We start from the raw sequence: 19,206 nt of genomic DNA, 5'->3' as shown, positions 1-19,206 counted from the left end.
CACAGTGCCAAAACCACTGGTAAATGGTTTACTGACCATGGTATCACTGTGCTCAATTGGCCTGCCAACTCTCCTGACCTGAACCCCATAGAGAATCTGTGGTATATTGTGAAGAGAACGTTGAGAGACTCAAGACCCAACACTCTGGATGAGCTAAAGGCCGCTATCGAAGCATCCCGGGCATCCATAAGACCTCAGCAGTGCCACAGGCTGATTGCCTCCATGCCACGCCGCATTGAAGCAGTCATTTCTGCAAAAGGATTCCCGACCAAGTATTGAGTGCATAACTGTACATGATTATTTGAAGGTTGACGTTTTTTGTATAAAAAACACTTTTCTTTTATTGGTCGGATGAAATATGCTAATTTTGTGAGAAATTTTGGGTTTTCATGAGCTGTATGTCAAAATCATCCGTATTAAGACAATAAAAGACCTGAAATATTTCAGTTAGTGTGCAATGAATCTAAAATATATGAATGTTAAATTTTCATCATGACATTATGGAAAATAATGAACTTTATCACAATATGCTAATATTTTGAGAAGGACCTGTAAAATGGGAGGCAGATGCTTTAGTTATCAGGCTCCTCTCCTGTGGAACCAGCTCCCGGTTTTAGTCCGTGAGGCAGACACCCTGTCTACTTTTAAGGCTAGGCATAAAACTAGAACTCACTGGCTTGATGCAATCTGCTGGGTTTCCTTAGATAGAAAACTTTTTAACCAATATGAATAATAAACTGAATTCAACTACACTGTTGCTAACCAAGATCAATTGAAATGTATTTGCACACTAGGAATCAGTAAGATTTGATTGAGTTGTAAGGTGCTTTGAGATGACGTGTTGTGAATTGGGTCTATATAAATTGAATTAATTCGAAACTGCTCCTTAATAATGCTCCACCATGATTACTAAATTAATTGATGAAACCTACTTATGACTTAAAATGCTGTGATGTGCAATTCAGAAGCACAACTCTGGTGGCCAAGTGCCCCCCCCCCCCCCCCCCCCCCCTCCAATCCTAGTGACTTCAGTAACATCAGCTGTGTCAGCAGAAACGGTCAAACTACCGAAGCAAACTAGTGAACCTTATCTACGCAACTTCTACATTTCAAGAAATAAAACAATTTTTCCATTTAGCAAATACAAACAATTTATGTACTCCTTAACTGACCTAAAACAAGAACATTTTTGTCACACTTATTCTGAGGTCAAAAAATTTGTTTTCTTTACACAGGAATCAAAGTTTAACATTTAAGTTTAACAAGTTTAGCATTTAGCACAAATAGAAGCTGCACAGCAATGAAATAACATACCCAGGAGCAACAATACTTCTATATAATACCACAAAACCAAGAATAAAGATAAATGCAAGTAACCAAGTAATAGAAATATATCACAAAACAAAATACGGCAGGAGATAAATGTTAAAAAGAAAACAGATTTCTGTCTGTCGTGTAAAGTAATGATCGGAACTGTATTTTCCCTGTTTTAAAGCTAAACCTAATGAAAATGAAACTGCTGCACTCCCTGCAAAAACAAGAGCAGATAAAATTGGTGCTTAGAGTCTGTTGCTTATGGATAAACATAAGTCATAATAATTGAAAAATAAAAATAAAAAAAACAAATGCTCATTTATTTAGTAGAAATTTATATTTAATTAAAAAAAACAACTGCATTCTAGGCTTTAGTTATGGTCCTTCATCCACTGCTCAGTCCACAGAATTAGCTGCTCAAGGTTTTTCTCGAGGTCCTCAGGGGTGTTGCTTGGTAACTGGTGGACAATCTCTTCAGAGTAGGCTTCCATTGCCTCTTCATATATAGTCTGGAAGATCTCACACTGCACGTTGTCCTGCAGTTTCTTTCCTGTATAACCCCTGTTAGAAGACAAAAGACAAGAACAGATCCAGTGGATAACTTTAAACATACCAACCAAGCTCCCTGGTGAATATCACAGTCTAACCCTGACTTTTTCTGTCCTTACCAGGCTTTTTAGCATAAAGGTTATGTAACTAACAAAATTCAGGCATATACGATTTTCCATGCAAAATCTCAGATGCATCAAAAATAACTAACCATAACCAAGTGTGTGCTGCCCCTCAGAATCTTCACTGTTGCATACACGTTTCTAGAATTATTCAATCTATTGGTGACGTTTAGAAGGTATGAAAAGAAATACTATCCACACCAGATTAACAGTATAAACAAGCAATGAATGTGTGTGTGCAGTTACATAAGAGGATATAAATCATGCACATATGGCCTTAACCGTATTAAAGTGTATTGCAAACACCTCAGTGCATTTTCTGTCAAGATCATGACAAGTTTATCAGTCAGTTGCTTTAGATTTTTCAAACTCAATGCTTGTGCAACTGTGCACAGTGTTACCTGGCGTTTCCTGTACCGAGACAATTGCTGACCACACTGGGGTTCTGAACAGAGGCATTTGAAAAAGGAGCTGGAGGACCAATTTAGCCAGTTCTCACTAAATAAAGCTACAATGTAGCTGGAGCTCCACACACATTATTAGAAATGCAACATAAGGATTTATCCTATAATTCATTCTAATGAAAAGAATGGTTGGGAACAGACTAGAAGTGGATGGCTTCCGGTTACTTAATATAGTCTTTATTTTTGAAGCATTGAGAATATTATTATAGCCTGATTTACACAGTCTTATGGTCACAAATTCAGTCTGTGTCTAATGTCAAATTCTTTTAACAGACTCAAGCAACCAAGGAAAAAACAGATATATGATTGAAACTAATGACATGCTTTATTGATTCCCTAAAAGGTTTAACCATTTTAAGCGTTATAATGTAGATGTAAAGAAAACTTTACCTGTTTTCAAGTCGTGTGTACAGCTGAGTGTTGTCTGTGCGAAGTACAACAACAATGTGGAACCAGCGTTCAGGAAACAGGTCACAGCCATGATAATCTATGATCACACCACCTTCTACCAACTTTTGATCCAGCTCATCTACCACCTGAGAGATTCCAGAAACCCAGATTATATTCAGCATCTAGACTGCCAAATTTAATACATTTTACTTTGTTTACATGGAGCAAGGGTCTAACTGACAGAAATCATTTCAAAAAGTCAGAATCCAAAATATGGGATTTTGGGTTAATAAGAACTCAAGTTAGGGTTCTGACATTAGTTACTAAGGCAGTTCAATCTGTTGTATACAATGACTCAACACATTAACAAATGGTGGGTGCAGAGAATATTAAAACACTTATATCTTGATACTGCTCTTCATATTGCTCAAAGAATTCCATGAATGTCCAATACTCTTCAGCAAATAAACTCACTTTACAGGCTGTATTTCTTCCTATTGGCTCAATTCAATTCCTCACATGTAAATTGAATTACCTGTGTGGGTAGAACTCAGCAGCCCAGCCCTCACAGAAAACATCAGCCACATGAGAGTCTATTTTACCAGCCCTGCAGCAAATTCTGCGTCTTGCAGACAACCGCTTATGAAGGGGAACTCTGCTCATGTCAATCTCTGACTTTTGACTGTTTGGGACAAATAGCAAGGAAGGTAATGGCCCTCAAGTGATTGATTATATTTATTTTGATCGTGGGGGGCCTGAAATTGATTGGCAGAAGAAGGCTGGAGTTGATATGCCATCTTTAGAGAATGTAAGAGTCTACTGGAATGAACAGCGAGTAGAACTCATTTTGAATTGGGGAGTCTATATTAATAAATTGGAAAAAAGATTCGCAATAGTACTTCTTTTTTTTTTTTTTACTTTTAAGAAAGATGTAGCTTGATGTTTAAAGTTAGCATCCTATTTTACAAGTTCATGGTTTGGTCTAAGTGTTCATTGGTATTGTGAATATTCTACTTAAGGTGTCTCCATTTGCACTGTGTTTATAACAACTTGCACACATGTATGTCTGGTTTGGTCATTAGGTAACATGATGAACTTAATCTCTACATTTTACTGACAGAAGTGTTGATTTGTGTGAGTCCCAACTTGCATAAAGCCAAGACGCCAACCCCATTCAAGCAGTTTTCTGATGTGGCTGAACGACAAAATAAATATCTAATTTTAGTCTTCTTGTTTCTTTCTTCTCCTTTGATTGCACTAAAGATGCAATCAATCTAACACTTCTGCTGAGACGTAATTTAAATACTCTTTGGACAAATGTTATCAAACGTTAGTTCTTTCCAGGCTTTAATTACAAATTAGCTAGTGTTTTCTTTATAAATAGATATATGTTATTTATTAAGCAATTTATGTTATAGACCATGGCTGTAATTACATGAAGATTTTGTGTACCGTATTTTCCGCACTATAAGGCGCACCGGATTATAAGGCGCACCTTCAATGAATGGCCTATTTTAGAACTTTTTTCATGTATAGGGCGCACCGGATTATAAGGCGCATAGAATAGAAGCTATTGCAGTCAAACGTTTGACTGGGGTTGCGTTATGCATCCACTAGATGGAGCTGTGCTAAAGAGAATGTCAACAAAACAGTCAGATAAGTCAGTCAGTCAAACTTATTTAATACACTACAAACCAGCGTTCTGATAACTCCATTCACTCTCATGGTAAGGTCTCCTCTACATAGAATTCTATTGAATAGAGCCAACCGCACGTTAGGAATGCATTGGAGTCTATGAAGTTGAAGTTGAAATCAAACGTTAGTTAAAACGTGAAAGGAAACTTTTCCCTGATTCAGTAAACACGTAAAAGAAACAGTTTTATGCACTAAATCAAACGTTAGTACATTCACAATATAGTAGCGTTAACTGTTGAATTCTCTCGCTGCTGCTCTATTCCCATGTTCGACTGCGTAGCTGACAGCCTTGAGTTTGAACTCAGCATCGTAAGCGTGTCTCTTGAAAGGTGCAATTTTGGGGTTGTTATACACACACAAGTGGTGTTGGACTAGGAGTAAGCGCAGTACAGGTGTTTACCGCTATTACTTCGGCGACACCCCTGACTACGGTAGCCGTAATGCTGCAAGCAGTGCGGCTTTGTAGTTTACCAGTCGTACTGAAACATTTTGACAGAGCGCCGTGTACAACCAGTATGGATCAACCAATTAACCAATTGATCCATATATAAGGCGCCCCGGATTACAAGGCGCACTGTCATTTTTTGAGAAAATTAATGGTTTTTAAGTGCGCCTTATAGTGCGGAAAATACGGTAATTAATTATGTAGACTATTGAAAATGAAACTCGGGGATAAAGCCCTGCATAGTCAGAATCGGTAAGTAAGGGAGAAAAATACTGCTGGAACCACACATCAGGCCAAATTCAGTCACTACATCTTTTGACCTTAAGGTGACCTGACTCCTCTGGCTGTTTGCATTGTATGCACAAGAGAAAGTGTCATTTGTGTCCTTAATTGCTTATTAACTAGTTTAAAACAATTAGGATCTAAGATTTTCTTAATAAAAAATAAGTACGCTTGCTTATATACTTACAGGATGCAAATAAGCCCTAAATGAAAGTTCTTAAAAGAAATGTGGAATATCCACATCTACAACCAGTCGAGCATCAGTGGTTAAAACAGAGGAAGCAAAATATATATATATATATATATATATATATATATATATATATATATATATATAAAAATAATATTTAGCAGTGGACACGAGGCTACATCTAATTTAATATGTACATATTGCTATTTACATTATTATTACTATAACATACCTTTGCTAGGTTAGTTGAAGTAATGAGAATAGGATTCTGGAAAAAATTTGGTTTAAAAAGGTTACAATAGAACTGAACTCACCCGATCCTCATCCAAAATAGGGCATTGGTACTCTTCATCATAACCATCATAATATTGGCCTGGGGAAAGATATTGACAGTCTTTCACTTATATTATTTGGCAATAGATGTTGACAACCTGTGTTTTATTCAAAGCATCAATGCCAGACATTTTCAGCGGACCATATTACAACGTGAATAATTTGAATTTAATTGAGTTTATTTATACAGCACCACTGCAGTTAGTTAGTTGCAGTAAAAGCTCGGGCAATAGATACATCTAGGAGAGAAGCAGGGTTAAACACTGAAAGACAGGGCCATGGGTATTATCTATAGAAGGAGAACAATAAGTTGGTGGCAGCAGTAGGTCAACTGATGCTCCCCTCCAGGTAGATGTCACAGCTCAATAGAAACAGCAGGCCAGATGTAGCTTCAGTTTCCTTTATACAAATCAATCCCATGATCTTTGGCTAAGGTGGGATCAGGCAGCATTTAAGTCGGTCATGGAAATGATGAACTTCACCTCTTTCACTAACCCCAACCCTGTTTACAGTCTTGTTGCCCTGACGATTATGCTAATCTTCTTCATCTATTATGCAGGCCTGCTTCCATAAGAGCTACATTTAAAACACCACTCTTGCTCAATCTCTCCTCTATAGATTGATCAAGACTAGATAAGGTCCACAAATATCCCAAGCCATATTACAAAACATATACCTTGCCGTAACAGAAACTGTCAAAGACAGTGGGGAGTGTTGTATTACACCGTTTATGGTAAAGCCAGCAAGGAAGGACTGGGTTGTGCCATGATTTTAAGACATTTTCGGAATGATTTGAGGGATTGTATTTTAGTTTATATTGCACAATAATGAAATAGATCAGAATTAGGGCTGTGCAACATAATGAATTTATTCGATGTAGCGCGCCAGGTGTGATATCTAAGGTGACAATATTGTGACTACTTCAGTATAAATTTCCAAAGCAGTGACTGCCCGTCTGCATCCAATTTGCTGGAAGCTTAATTTCTCTTAGCTTCACCGAACAAATCCCTGACTTCCCTCTCCCACCATCAACACAAGACTGTCATCAATTCTGGAGTTTTCCATGTCAGAGATCATAGATAAGTGAATGGAGAACATGTCTATAAAAGGAAAACTGCTCTTGTTAAAGGCAAGACGATCAGGAAGAGCCGTTTCTGAATCAAAGATTTCATGTCATTGTTGTCCAAACAGCTCAGGTTGATTGACTTATCAGCCTTCGTCACAAGGAAAGTTATTTTGTTGGAAGAAATTGTTTCATGTGTAAAACATCTATTCTAAATAGAGAGAATGAGAATAAACATTTATTCTCATCTCTGAGTTGCTGATTTTTGACAGATGATTGGAGTCCATCTCATACATCTGACTTATGCGGCTTTAACACAGATTTTTTTAAATAAAACTCCCAGGCTCATTAAACATTATTTATCTAAAACCTTCAAAGAATTGTTTCCTGTAACAAAACATAACATATGTTGCTGTTCCAACTGCTCCTCTCTGAACAGTGTGCTGTGTCACTAGTCATGTGGTGTACAATACTATAAATATGGGCGTAACAAAGTCATTTTTAGTACTTAGTTTTCCCTTGTCCACCATTTACTCACTAAGTGGAATAACGCGAGAAAATGCGGGACTTCACTTCGATAAAAATGCCGGTGCCCATTGTTTGGGAGAGCGTGTGGGACTGAGAAAGTTTCAGAGAGGCTGCAGGTAGGCGTTAAACCACTTTGAACTTTTTATTTTTCAACTTCGACTGTTTTCTACTTACTGGTACACCTCCCAGTTCCTAGATGTCTCTATCCTGTGGGAAAACGCTGGATCTAAGCTTCGGGAGACTGGAAACAAACGTGAACTGGTGAGTGTGTGCATTGTTGTTCGTACAATGCTAACGCTAGCATGCTAGGGCTAATCCCTACTGTTTGCATGATGTGGAGCCAGTGTTAGCATAGCACGGCCACTAGCAGCACTCCCCACTGCTTACAGCTACATTAGCTGGGTTACTATTTGTATTGAATATTGACTGAATCTGAATAAAGCAATCAGAGATTGAAGGCAGACATGATCCTTCATTAACAGCTGGTTGCATTTAAAGCCACGCATTGTTGGTTAAAGACCTTGAAACATTATTTATAGTTGAAACAGTTTTTGTGTATGGAACCTTGTGCAATATTTTGTTAATACTAAAATGACTAAGATTTGGAAGAGTACTCTGAATTATTGTTTGTGTACCAATATTATGACAAACAATTCGATAGTTAATTATGTAGATCATCAATATATTAATCCCATTTATTTCTATAAACGTTTATGGTTTTAATAGTGAATTTGACATTGCTAATACTAGACAATGGTGTTAAAATATTAGTCCTGTTAGGAAAGGCCAGGTTTCCTGTGATGGCGAGCTTCCACTGGGCCTCAGGCCCGAAGAACCTGGAGAAAGACCATCTCCTTCGCGGTAGGAGGCACTGCAGCCTGCTGTTGTGGCAGGTCTGCTTAAAATGCTGCATCTATTGAAATGGTGAACCGGTTAATACATTGGTGACAGAGCACTTTGTACATACTGTCTTTTTTTTTTTCAATTTTAATACAAATCATCTTTAGCACCATGTTTCTGTTTCCTATGTTTTTAGATGCAACCATAATCCTCCCTGAGCCTAACCTTAGGACAACTAGCCTATTACTACTGACTGATTTTACCTTCATGTGCCAGTTCGCCTATGTTGACAAACGTCAACCCTGTCCGCGCAGCCAATTCCTTTCCCAAAGTCGTCTTTCCTACACCAGGTGTTCCTGTGGATGTCAAAATAAACACATTTCCACTATATTAGAACGACCTGTTTCAGAATGATATTTAGAGAAAACAACTTGTTGCTAAAATACAAATCATACCACTTCAATGTTCCCAGTCATTGTAGATAAGGGGTGCTCCACCCCTTCATGGACCCATCACCCAACTGCCCAGAGACTTCCCCCCGATAGTCAAGATGGTAATTATATCAAATTTATTTTCTAAAAAACTTGGATGACAACAGAAGTCATTTAGCTTACATTTCCTATGTGAAACAGGCCTATGCGTTGACCTTTTATGTTCTTTCATTAAAGTAACAAAATGAAATTGTAATTTATGGTATTTTTACAACACTGTGTCATTTCTGCCTCTACAATTTTGTGCTCTCTGTATCCCTTGCGGCCCAACACTCAGACACACACAAGTGCACATGTCCAGGTGACCACACACTCCCTTCAGTATACACAGACCACGCCAGAAAAGTTGCTGCAACCTCATGCAGAACAAGCTAAAATATCTGCGTTTTTCAAATGTCCTCAGAATTGTGAAGATAGTAGCACTCGCTTTTTTGCGGGTAGCAGCCATAACTCTCCTACACCATAGCCACAACTTTCGGTTTGCAAGATGGCTACTCTTCCCACTACGAGAAAGAATTCGTAGCCTCTCATGAAATATAATATATCCAGAAGGACAAGCTGCTTCTGAGCTCCATCTGGTCATTCATAAACCACTAGTGGTTATGGTGTTGTCCCAAACAATGTTGGGTTGTTAAAAAACAAGCTATGAGTGCAGGACAAAAGTCTATGCCTACAAAATGCAACAGAATTTTCCCCAATATAATTATTTTCAAAAGAATAACGGTGGACAATATCAACGTAGCGATTCAGATGAAATGCCTCTATTTTAAAGAATCTCTCTTACTCAACTTGTCCGAAATGATTTCTGAGTCTTGTTTACAGTGTCAAATTCTGTGGCAGGTCACACAAACCATAAGTCCTCACTAAATCCCTTCCCCAACCTGGAAGGCCAGCTAGCCCTTATACAAAAGTCAGCCGATGCGAGACAGTAACCAGAGCCTATAATTCACTTTCCTTACATGCTTCACATTGGAGGGATTTAAACACTTTGGGGGATAATTTTACCCCAACACCTGATTTATATGAAATCCAAAATTCAATCCTCCTAATTGATAGCCTGTGGGGCAGCGAACCTTATCTAGTACAAATTTAAAGAACTTTATGGAAAACTTTTACATTGATATCTGGAGAGAAAATCTTTCCAAATGACATTTTACCCGGAGTGCTAAAATATTAACTTCCGGCTTTCTTCTTATTGCACTGATAATAACAGCATTGCTGTTAATATACTCGCTTCCCCTCCTACTGACCTCAGAGCAATTTATATTCATATCCAGATGTTTACATTTGACAACATTCCCCATAAAGTTTCCTGTTGGAAACGAAACACTTCTTTACTAAAGCATGAAACAGTTAAGGCTCGACTTTGTAGGTTAATTACATACTACTGGAATAAGGCCAACAAAGAGGAATATTTTTGCACCCATGGGAAGCAGGCAAATTTCTTAGAAAATATAGGAGTCAAACGACTAAATTTAGGAAAGCTGAAGAGGAAGATTTAATAAGTGAAATGACCTCTTTTTAACTGAAGTCCCCAAAGGGACATTTTGGAGGAGGATAAATATGTTTTTTAGTTCTTTACAATAAACTGGACTGTTTATATTGATGCAAGGCCGAGGATGCTTTTATACAACGGAGAAAAAGATGGCTCAAAGCAGGAGAAAAACGTTCTGCTTACTTTTTTAGGCTTGAAAGGCAAACTTTATTCACGTCTCTGACTGACAGTCCTAGTCAAATCTCCAGTGTCTATGCCACCTTTTACATTAAACTAGGGCGGGGCGATAAATCGATTTTATCGATTAATTCGAATTTGCAATTAATGAAGATTTAATTTTTGGGAAATCTGAATTTTTTTCTGTCGCGCCAGTGAACTCCTCGGGCCTCTGTAGCTGAGTGACGTCAGTAGACCTGTCTCTCACAGAAACACCGAAAATGGCATCTACCAAGGAAGACCTTATTCCCAAAAAAGGCACGACTTCATCAATTATATGGAACTGGTTCGTTTTCGCGACCACGGACTTGGAGCAGCACACAGCACGTTGTAAAATCTGTTTAAAGCCTGTTGCTACTAAAGGTGGAAGCACTACGAATTTATTTCAACACTTGAAACAGAAGCACTCAGTGGAGTGGGAGAAATGCTGCTCTCTACGAAAAGCTCAGGACAGCAACACACCAGAAAAGAGACAACAGACCTGCCAAGAGACAACCCACCTTAGGGGAATCATTTTCATACAGTGTTCCCTACGAAAAGACTGGGACCCGATGGAAAGCGATCACGGATGCTGTCGCGTTGTTTATTGCCAAAGATACTGTGCCTATTTATACAGTGGAAAAGTCTGGCTTCATTCACCTGCTGAAAACTTTAGACGCAAGGTATGTACTACCTAGCCGGAAATATTTTGCTGAAGTTGCCTTGCCCCACCTGTACAACTGCACACGTGAAAGGATTGCAACAGAGCTGGCGGCTGTAAGTTTTTACTCTGCCACAACAGACTTGTGGTCCAGTTGGACAATGGAGCCATATATGAGTTTGACTGTGCATTTTGTCGACGATGACTGGGCTCTACGAAGTGTCTGCCTGCAAACAGCTTACTTTCCCGATGATCACAAAAGTCAGGTCATTGCCGAGGGGTTAAAAGATGCTCTGAACTCCTGGAACCTTTCCGAAGACCGACTCATCTGTATGACAACAGACCACCAACATTATTAAAGCTCTGAAAGACATCGGGTGGCCAAACCTCCAGTGCTTTGGACATAAACTACATAATGCCATACGTAAGAATCGAATCTATATATATTTAGTAAATCTTATTTTGTATTTTATATACATGTCATACATAGAGTCTTTTTTGTCATTTGACATGCATTCATGGCCATTTTCCCACAGAAAATACACAGTACACTTAATACATAAGCAATTCATGTATTTTCATCAAATAATACATCATATTTATACAAAATGTATGTATATACGTATGTACATGTACCATGTGAGTATGTGTGTGTCTGTGTCCCTACATCTGTAAAATAATATCAGAGAAAAAAGTAAAAATTGACGAGTAAGTTAATTGTAGCTTATTATAACAGTAAACCTGATGCATTTGTGTTTTCATTATTATACAAAGAATGGTGTGAAGGACCCACGGATTGAACGTGCCATAGGGGTTTGTAAAAAGGCTACTGCTGCCTTTTCTGACAGTTGGAAAAAACGAAGAGAACTGAGTGAAGTACAGGCTGAGCTTGGTCTACCCCTGCATCAACTAATAACAGAGTCCCCAACTAGATGGGGTTCGCATCAAAAAATGATACAGAGATTTCTGGAACAGGAAAAAGCGATAGTTCGTGTCTTGGGTTCAGACAAGAAAAGCCGGCATCTTGTGCCCACTTGGCAAGACATTGATGTTTTGGAATCTGTAAATAAGGCTGTTCGATCCCTCCAAGACTTTACTGATGCCCTGTCTGGTGAGGCATATGTCAGTGTTTCCTACATTAAACCGGTTCTCCATTTGTTTAAAACCAGTCTCCTACAGCCAGCGGGGGAAGACACCGAGCTCACTAAAACCATACAAAAAAACATACAGGTCCTTCTCAAAATATTAGCATATTGTGATAAAGTTAATTATTTTCCATGTCATGATGAAAATTTAACATTCATATATTTTAGATTCATTGCACACTAACTGAAATATTTCAGGTCTTTTATTGTCTTAATACGGATGATTTTGGCATACAGCTCATGAAAACCCAAAATTCCTATCTCACAAAATTATCATATCATATGAACCTAATCATCTGAATCAACGAGTTAACTCTAAACACCTGCAAAAGATTCCTGAGGCCTTTAAAACTCCCAGCCTGGTTCATCACTCAAAACCCCAATCATGGGTAAGACTGCCGACCTGACTGCTGTCCAGAAGGCCACTATTGACACCCTCAAGCAAGAGGGTAAGACACAGAAAGAAATTTCTGAACGAATAGGCTGTTCCCAGAGTGCTGTATCAAGGCACCTCAGTGGGAAGTCTGTGGGAAGGAAAAAGTGTGGCAGAAAACGCTGCACAACGAGAAGAGGTGACCGGACCCTGAGGAAGATTGTGGAGAAGGGCCGATTCCAGACCTTGGGGGACCTGCGGAAGCAGTGGACTGAGTCTGGAGTAGAAACATCCAGAGCCACCGTGCACAGGCGTGTGCAGGAAATGGGCTACAGGTGCCGCATTCCCCCAGGTCAAGCCACTTTTGAACCAGAAACAGCGGCAGAAGCACCTGACCTGGGCTACAGAGAAGCTGCACTGGACTGTTGCTCAGTGGTCCAAAGTACTTTTTTCGGATGAAAGCAAATTCTGCATGTCATTCAGAAATCAAGGTGCCAGAATCTGGAGGAAGACTGGGGAGAAGGAAATGCCAAAATGCCAGAAGTCCAGTGTCAAGTACCCACAGTCAGTGATGGTCTGGGGTGCCGTGTCAGCTGCTGGTTTTGGTCCACTGTGTTTTATCAAGGGCAGGGTCAATGCAGCTAGCTATCAGGAGATTTTGGAGCAATTCATGCTTCCATCTGCTGAAAAGCTTTATGGAGATGAAGATTTCATTTTTCAGCACGACCTGGCACCTGCTCACAAAACCACTGGTAAATGGTTTACTGACCATGGTATCACTGTGCTCAATTGGCCTGCCAACTCTCCTGACCTGAACCCCATAGAGAATCTGTGGGATATTGTGAAGAGAACGTTGAGAGACTCAAGACCCAACACTCTGGATGAGCTAAAGGCCGCTATCGCATCCTGGGCCTCCATAAGACCTCAGCAGTGCCACAGGCTGATTGCCTCCACGCCACGCCGCATTGAAGCAGTCATTTCTGCAAAAGGATTCCCGACCAAGTTTTGAGTGCATAACTGTACATGATTATTTGCAGGTTGACATTTTTTGTATTAAAAACACTTTTCTTTTATTGGTCGGATGAAGTATGCTAATTTTGTGAGATAGGAATTTTGGGTTTTCATGAGCTGTATGCCACAATCATCCGTATTAAGACAATAAAAGACCTGAAATCTTTCAGTTAGTGTGCATTGAATCTAAAATATATGAATGTTAAATTTTCATCATGACATTATGAAAAATAATGAACTTTATCACAATATGCTAATATTTTGAGAAGGACCTGTACAGCAGTACCTTAATGTAAAATACAGCAACAATGTGAAGGATGAACTCTTAGACATGGCCTCACTAATGGATCCCAGGTTCCGGACAACCTACATTGACCCAGGCAGGGTGGAACACATAAAAAAAAGGGCAGTCACTGAACTGATGTCTCTGCCTGCTGAAACAAGTGCATCACACCAGCTAAGTGGTGCAGCTGTGCATATGTGCAAAGAACAACAGGCTCTGCCCAATAAGAAAATGACTTTAGGTGCCTTTTAAAAAAAAATGTGACAGTGCCATGTCCCCATGAATCAGAGACTGTGAAAATAGAAACTGAGCTGGCAACCTACCTGTTGACCTCGGAGGTCGACCCAGACACCGATCCACTTCAGTGGTGGAAGCGCCACGAACCAAACGTTCCAAGGCTCAGTAAACTGGCCAAGAAATATCTTTCTGTCCCTGCTACTAGTGCCCCATCAGAGAAGGTTTTTAGTGTGGGAGGGGGCATTGTTACATGCTACAGGGCATGCCTGAAGCTAAATGAAGTAGACAGGCTTGTTTTTCTTGCCAAACATTTGTAGAAAAAACCTCAAAAGACAGCAAGTATGTCATATTGATTTTGCTGACTATGCAATGAATATGTTTGAAAAGTAACTCTTTCCTTTTGTTTACATACAGTCATAGAAAGAAAATATTACATCACCCTTGATTTCTTGTTCATTGTTTTCTTCAAGTAATATACATTTAGAAAAAGAAATCAAGGATGATGTAATCTTTTCTATGACTGTATCAGGGATTTATTGAAATACTCTTTTGTATACATAAGCTATATTTTCTTAAAACTTTTGTGAAATCTAATGCAATTTTATTTTGCACTGTATTAGTCCCAAAACGGGAAGATGTTTTGATAATGGCATACGGTGTTGACTTTCTGTTTAAGAAAATATACTGTCAAAATATTCTAAAGGGGAAACGTTTTTTACCCCAAGACAAGGCACTTTTATATATTCTTTTATTTTTTAAGCTAGTTGTTGAAGTTAAACAAGTGAAGTTAGGCTTGTTTTGAGATGTATACTCAAAACTGAGAAACTAGCTAATGTGTAATATCACAGGCATTTTTTGTTGTATTTTCAGGGTTAACGATGGCAGGGCCTTGCATCTTGGTGAATGGCCTGCATCTTGTTCTACAAACACGTTTAACGGCTTGTATTTAGTTGAGATTTGAAGTCGGGTCAACTTCCAGGTGGATGATTGAAATAAAAGCAAGTTTCTGAAAATAATTTCTCAAATTTTTTTTCATGAAATGAAAGAGGAAACTAAATCGATTAATCGGATTTGGTATAAAAAAATCTGAGATTTTATTTTTAAGCCATATTGCCCAGCCCTACATTAAACCATATACCTCAAAATATTAGAGGCTTCAAAAAGATTTCTCAACACAGACAAATCTTAAAACCATTCATATGGAAGACAGGAGTTATTGTGAAAGCCCTCGGAGGATATCTCCAATTCCATTTCTGTACTTAAGTTCAATAAATCTTGAGTTACCAATGGTTTAACTACAGATTTTTGCAAATCCTTTTCTATTCGTCTTGCCCCGATTTTATTACAGGTCTTAAAATATACACAACAATAATCTCCCTCCTACTCTTAGTCAAGGTCTCATAGCACTCAACCCAAAAACAAAAAGACTTGGTTCTTGGAGGCCCATTTCCCTCCTCAACAACGATTATAAAATGATGGCCCCAATATTTGCAAATAGAATTTAAGAAATGTTGGACAGTTATTGATGAGCCCAGTTGGTCATGGCAGATGGTGGATCACACCGAGCCAGGTTCTGCTGGAGGTTTCTTCCTGTTAAAGGGGAGTTTTCACTGCAGTGTTGCCAGACTGGGCAGATTTCCCCACAATTGGGATTCTTTGAACACTTTGGGCTGGAAAAAATAGCTTCGGTCAGGTTGCTAAAATTTGGGCTGCTTTTCACAACATTTGACAGATTTTTAGAAAGTATTCATAGGCAAATTTTGTCAAGAATAGTTTTCAGTGTCGCAGAAAAGTAAAAACTGACACACATCAAAAGATTTTGTGCACTCCTATCATAGGTTCATTTCTTTTTAAATTTTAAGAATTTGTCAAACTAGACATAATCAATCAGTAATGGTCATTGGTTAACATCAGTTGTAAACACTCAAAATGGGGTTAAGAGTTAAACTAAGCAATACTGGGCTGCTTTGGAGTGAAGACCTTAACTGTTAAGCTTCGAGTTGATGTTTAAAGACTGCATCATGCTGAAGGGGAAAAATAAAAAGAACATAAAGGAAAGTGAGGCTGACCCAGATCTAAAATCGTGGATGGCCAACCCCAGAGGATGACTCTAAAGCTCATTGCAAGTACAGTAATACAGAAATCTGAATGCAACTTTATGATTTAAAAGAACAGGCCGCAGCGTTGTGTTTTATGCGTGCAACACCTTTAACATGAGGTTCAAGAGAGGTTGAGATTTGAGCTGGTTTTTAATGAGGTGGATGGGTTTTACTTTGGGTTTGGGCTTGAAACTGTAAGTCCGATCTGGCAACCCTGCATGCATGATCTGTTTGAGGGATTTCTGCCAAGTCAATAACACAATGCAAGGGACTGTCAACTGTAGGTACATGCTTGTCCAGGAGGAGTGAACACTAAGTCACTGACTCGATGCAATCTGCTGGGTTTCCTTGAACCTTTTAACCGATTTGCTTTGTTTGATAACTAGGATCAACTGGAACATATGTACTTGACTTGTACTTGTCTATATGATTCGATCTAATTGACTTTTTATTGTAAAGTGCCTTAAGACAACATGTGTTTTGAATTGGCGCCATATGAAACTGAATTGAAAAAACAGAAAAGGAGTCAACCCTTAAACCATGAGAATCCTTAGGGGCTGTGAATATTAGTCTCCTACAGTTCAAAGATTACAGCTTTTCTGGCTGAACTCTCATCAGCACCTTCTAGCACATCACAGCGCCGTATTTTCTCCGAACTAGTTTTAGTTTTCTAACATCTTGTCTTGAAAACGTTCATTTACTTCGGAGTATTTAAATCAGGCACCAACGCAGCCACATACCTGCGTTGTAGAGATTCTCAGGAGTTAACGCAAAACGCAATTATTCCGTTACTCCGGAGACGATTCTGTCCGGTTTTATCAAAAATGAGGCTTAGTCGTGCTTTTGTTGCTTAGTGGCCGTTTACTTGAAGCAACATTTCCTACAAGTTATGGATTAAAATATGGATTTTCAATCCTTGTGAAATCCTGAGCCTAAAACATTTTAGCACAGGTCCACGCTGTGGAACCATTTCAGGGCACGTTTGCCTTCCCACTTTGCGACATAAACATCCAGTGAATTTGGGTGCTGCCAACACCGACATAAATCATATTTCAAATTAAACAAATCCAGCGTAGTTAGATGAAAAGCGTGTTTCCATGTTAAGAACGGGGGAATCAAACTTGCGAACAACACCTTACCTGTTAGCAGTATATTTGGTCGTTTAGTCATCCTTGAAAACTTTTGCCAATTTCGGGAAACGTGTTTCAACGCATTCGCCCTACTTCTTCCTTGTATAATGGTACAGAACAACGCTATGTTAAGTTACATACCGCCCTCTATCGTACTGGAGGACTCTCCCCTCAAAATACTTTATTAACCAATACGTCTAAACACAAGGCGTAGAAACCACACCATAGACTGTTTTTATATAGATAATATATAACAACCACAAACGCCTTGAATTGAACAAGCCAAAGGACCACATTTGCAACACTGAGAATGTTCGTTTTTTTAAATAACGGGGCAGTTCCAAAAAACATGAAGAGTTCTTGTCTCCTTTCGTTCTTCCCATTATCAATTGAAGTGCTATAAGAGTTGAGTTCCACAAAAAGAAAAAAAAAAAAAAAAACTTGATCCAGACCATTTACATTTCTAAATGTAAAATTTGCCATGGATGATTAAAAGCTAAGTAATACAATTTACACTTGTTGGTAGTTCAAAAGATTCAAATACAAAATATAACATCCGAAACATTAATCCTGATATTGATTTCAAATTTAGAACAGATACAACTTCCTATGTCTGACCAGAACTTTGGTGTGAACACAATGAAAGAATTTCCTTAAAGTAATAAATTTGAAGAAAAACCTTAAAAGAAACCTCTTTTATTTTTAATTGATACAGCGATTAGTAATAAGTTTATTACGTTTTTTTCCACTGTAGATAACCCATCGTCGAATACAAAAATAACTTGTATTGTACTTTTTCATTTTTTTTTAAACTCTGCCTATATAAATTCATAACTGACATAAAAGGCATGTTTGTGGACGCCAACTAGATTTTAAGGAATTTCACCAACCAAAAAATTACATTTCAACAGAAAATTGTTAAATTAATTACTAAATTATCAAACATTTAAGATGGAAAAACATTCCACAAAATAAATTTCAGTTGTATCGTTCCTATTTGTCTTTACAAATTCCCACCCCAATTCCAATGAAATTGGAACATTGTGTAAAACGTAAAAAAAAAAACAGAATACAATAATTTGCTAATCTTGCTCAACCTATATGCACTACAAAGACAAGATATTTAAACTGCAAAAATTCACTAATTTTAAATTTGATGCCTGGGGCATCAAATTTGCCAAACTGGGGCAAAAGACTGGGGAATGCTCAAAAAACATCTGTTTGGAACGTTCCACAGGTAAACAGGTTCATTGGAAACAGGTGACTGTCATGATTGTGCATAAAAGGAGCATCCTTGAAAGGCGAACATAACGAAGGATGGGGCGGGGTTCACCACTTTATGAACAACTGCGTGAGCAATCCCTAACTTCCTTGCAATTGAACATTAAGAACATTTCTCAGCATCCAATTGCAAGGAAATTAGGGATTTCATTATCTACAGTCCATAACATCAAAAGATTCTAGGAAACTGGAGAAATCTCAGCACAGAAGCAGCAAGGCCGGAAACCAACACCGAATGCCCGTGACCTTTAATGCATCAGGGGGCACTGCACTAAAAAGACACTGGCGCAGGTTCTAGGGTTTGGCCTGCGCAGCTGAGGGTGGCGGTGTGGCTGGGCCAAGGGGGCTCGTGCCCTACGCTTTGCTCTGGATTTGGCTGAGGGGCTACTGCTCCTGAGCCTTGTTGGCAGCCTACTTCTGTGTGGAGCATATGGCTGTCCTGGTGTGATGCTCCGTGTCTGGCTGCCTGGGATTGCTGCTGAGACTGGGACTGAGACTGGATGCAAAGTGGAAAACTGTACTGTGGTCTGGAGAGTCCAAATTGTTAAATTGTTTTTGGAAATCATGGATGATGTGTCCTCTGGCCCTAA

The 19,206-nt window shown here is 38.8% G+C and overlaps 1 protein-coding gene across 2 annotated transcripts; it reads right to left on the bottom strand.

Moving 5' to 3' along the window:
* Positions 1-1,636: 1,636 nt before the first annotated feature.
* On the bottom strand, positions 1,637-17,498 carry ak6 (adenylate kinase 6). Of its 2 annotated transcripts, XM_047382557.1 has the most exons (5): positions 17,345-17,498; positions 8,479-8,571; positions 5,766-5,824; positions 2,840-2,985; positions 1,637-1,875 (listed from the first exon to the last, which is right to left on the bottom strand). In XM_047382557.1, the coding sequence occupies exons 1-5, from the start codon at positions 17,373-17,375 to the stop codon at positions 1,686-1,688; spliced, it is 519 nt and encodes a 172-aa protein (XP_047238513.1). In that variant the 5' UTR covers positions 17,376-17,498; the 3' UTR covers positions 1,637-1,685. The 2 variants fall into 2 exon arrangements, with proteins under 2 accessions (XP_047238513.1, XP_047238514.1); XM_047382558.1 differs by lacking the exon at positions 8,479-8,571 and having other exon boundaries at positions 17,345-17,438.
* Positions 17,499-19,206: the final 1,708 nt, after the last annotated feature.

This window comes from Girardinichthys multiradiatus, chromosome 12, assembly GCF_021462225.1.
Source record: "Girardinichthys multiradiatus isolate DD_20200921_A chromosome 12, DD_fGirMul_XY1, whole genome shotgun sequence".
NCBI classification, from domain to species: domain Eukaryota; kingdom Metazoa; phylum Chordata; class Actinopteri; order Cyprinodontiformes; family Goodeidae; genus Girardinichthys; species Girardinichthys multiradiatus.
This window is presented reverse-complemented; position numbering and strand designations above follow the sequence as displayed.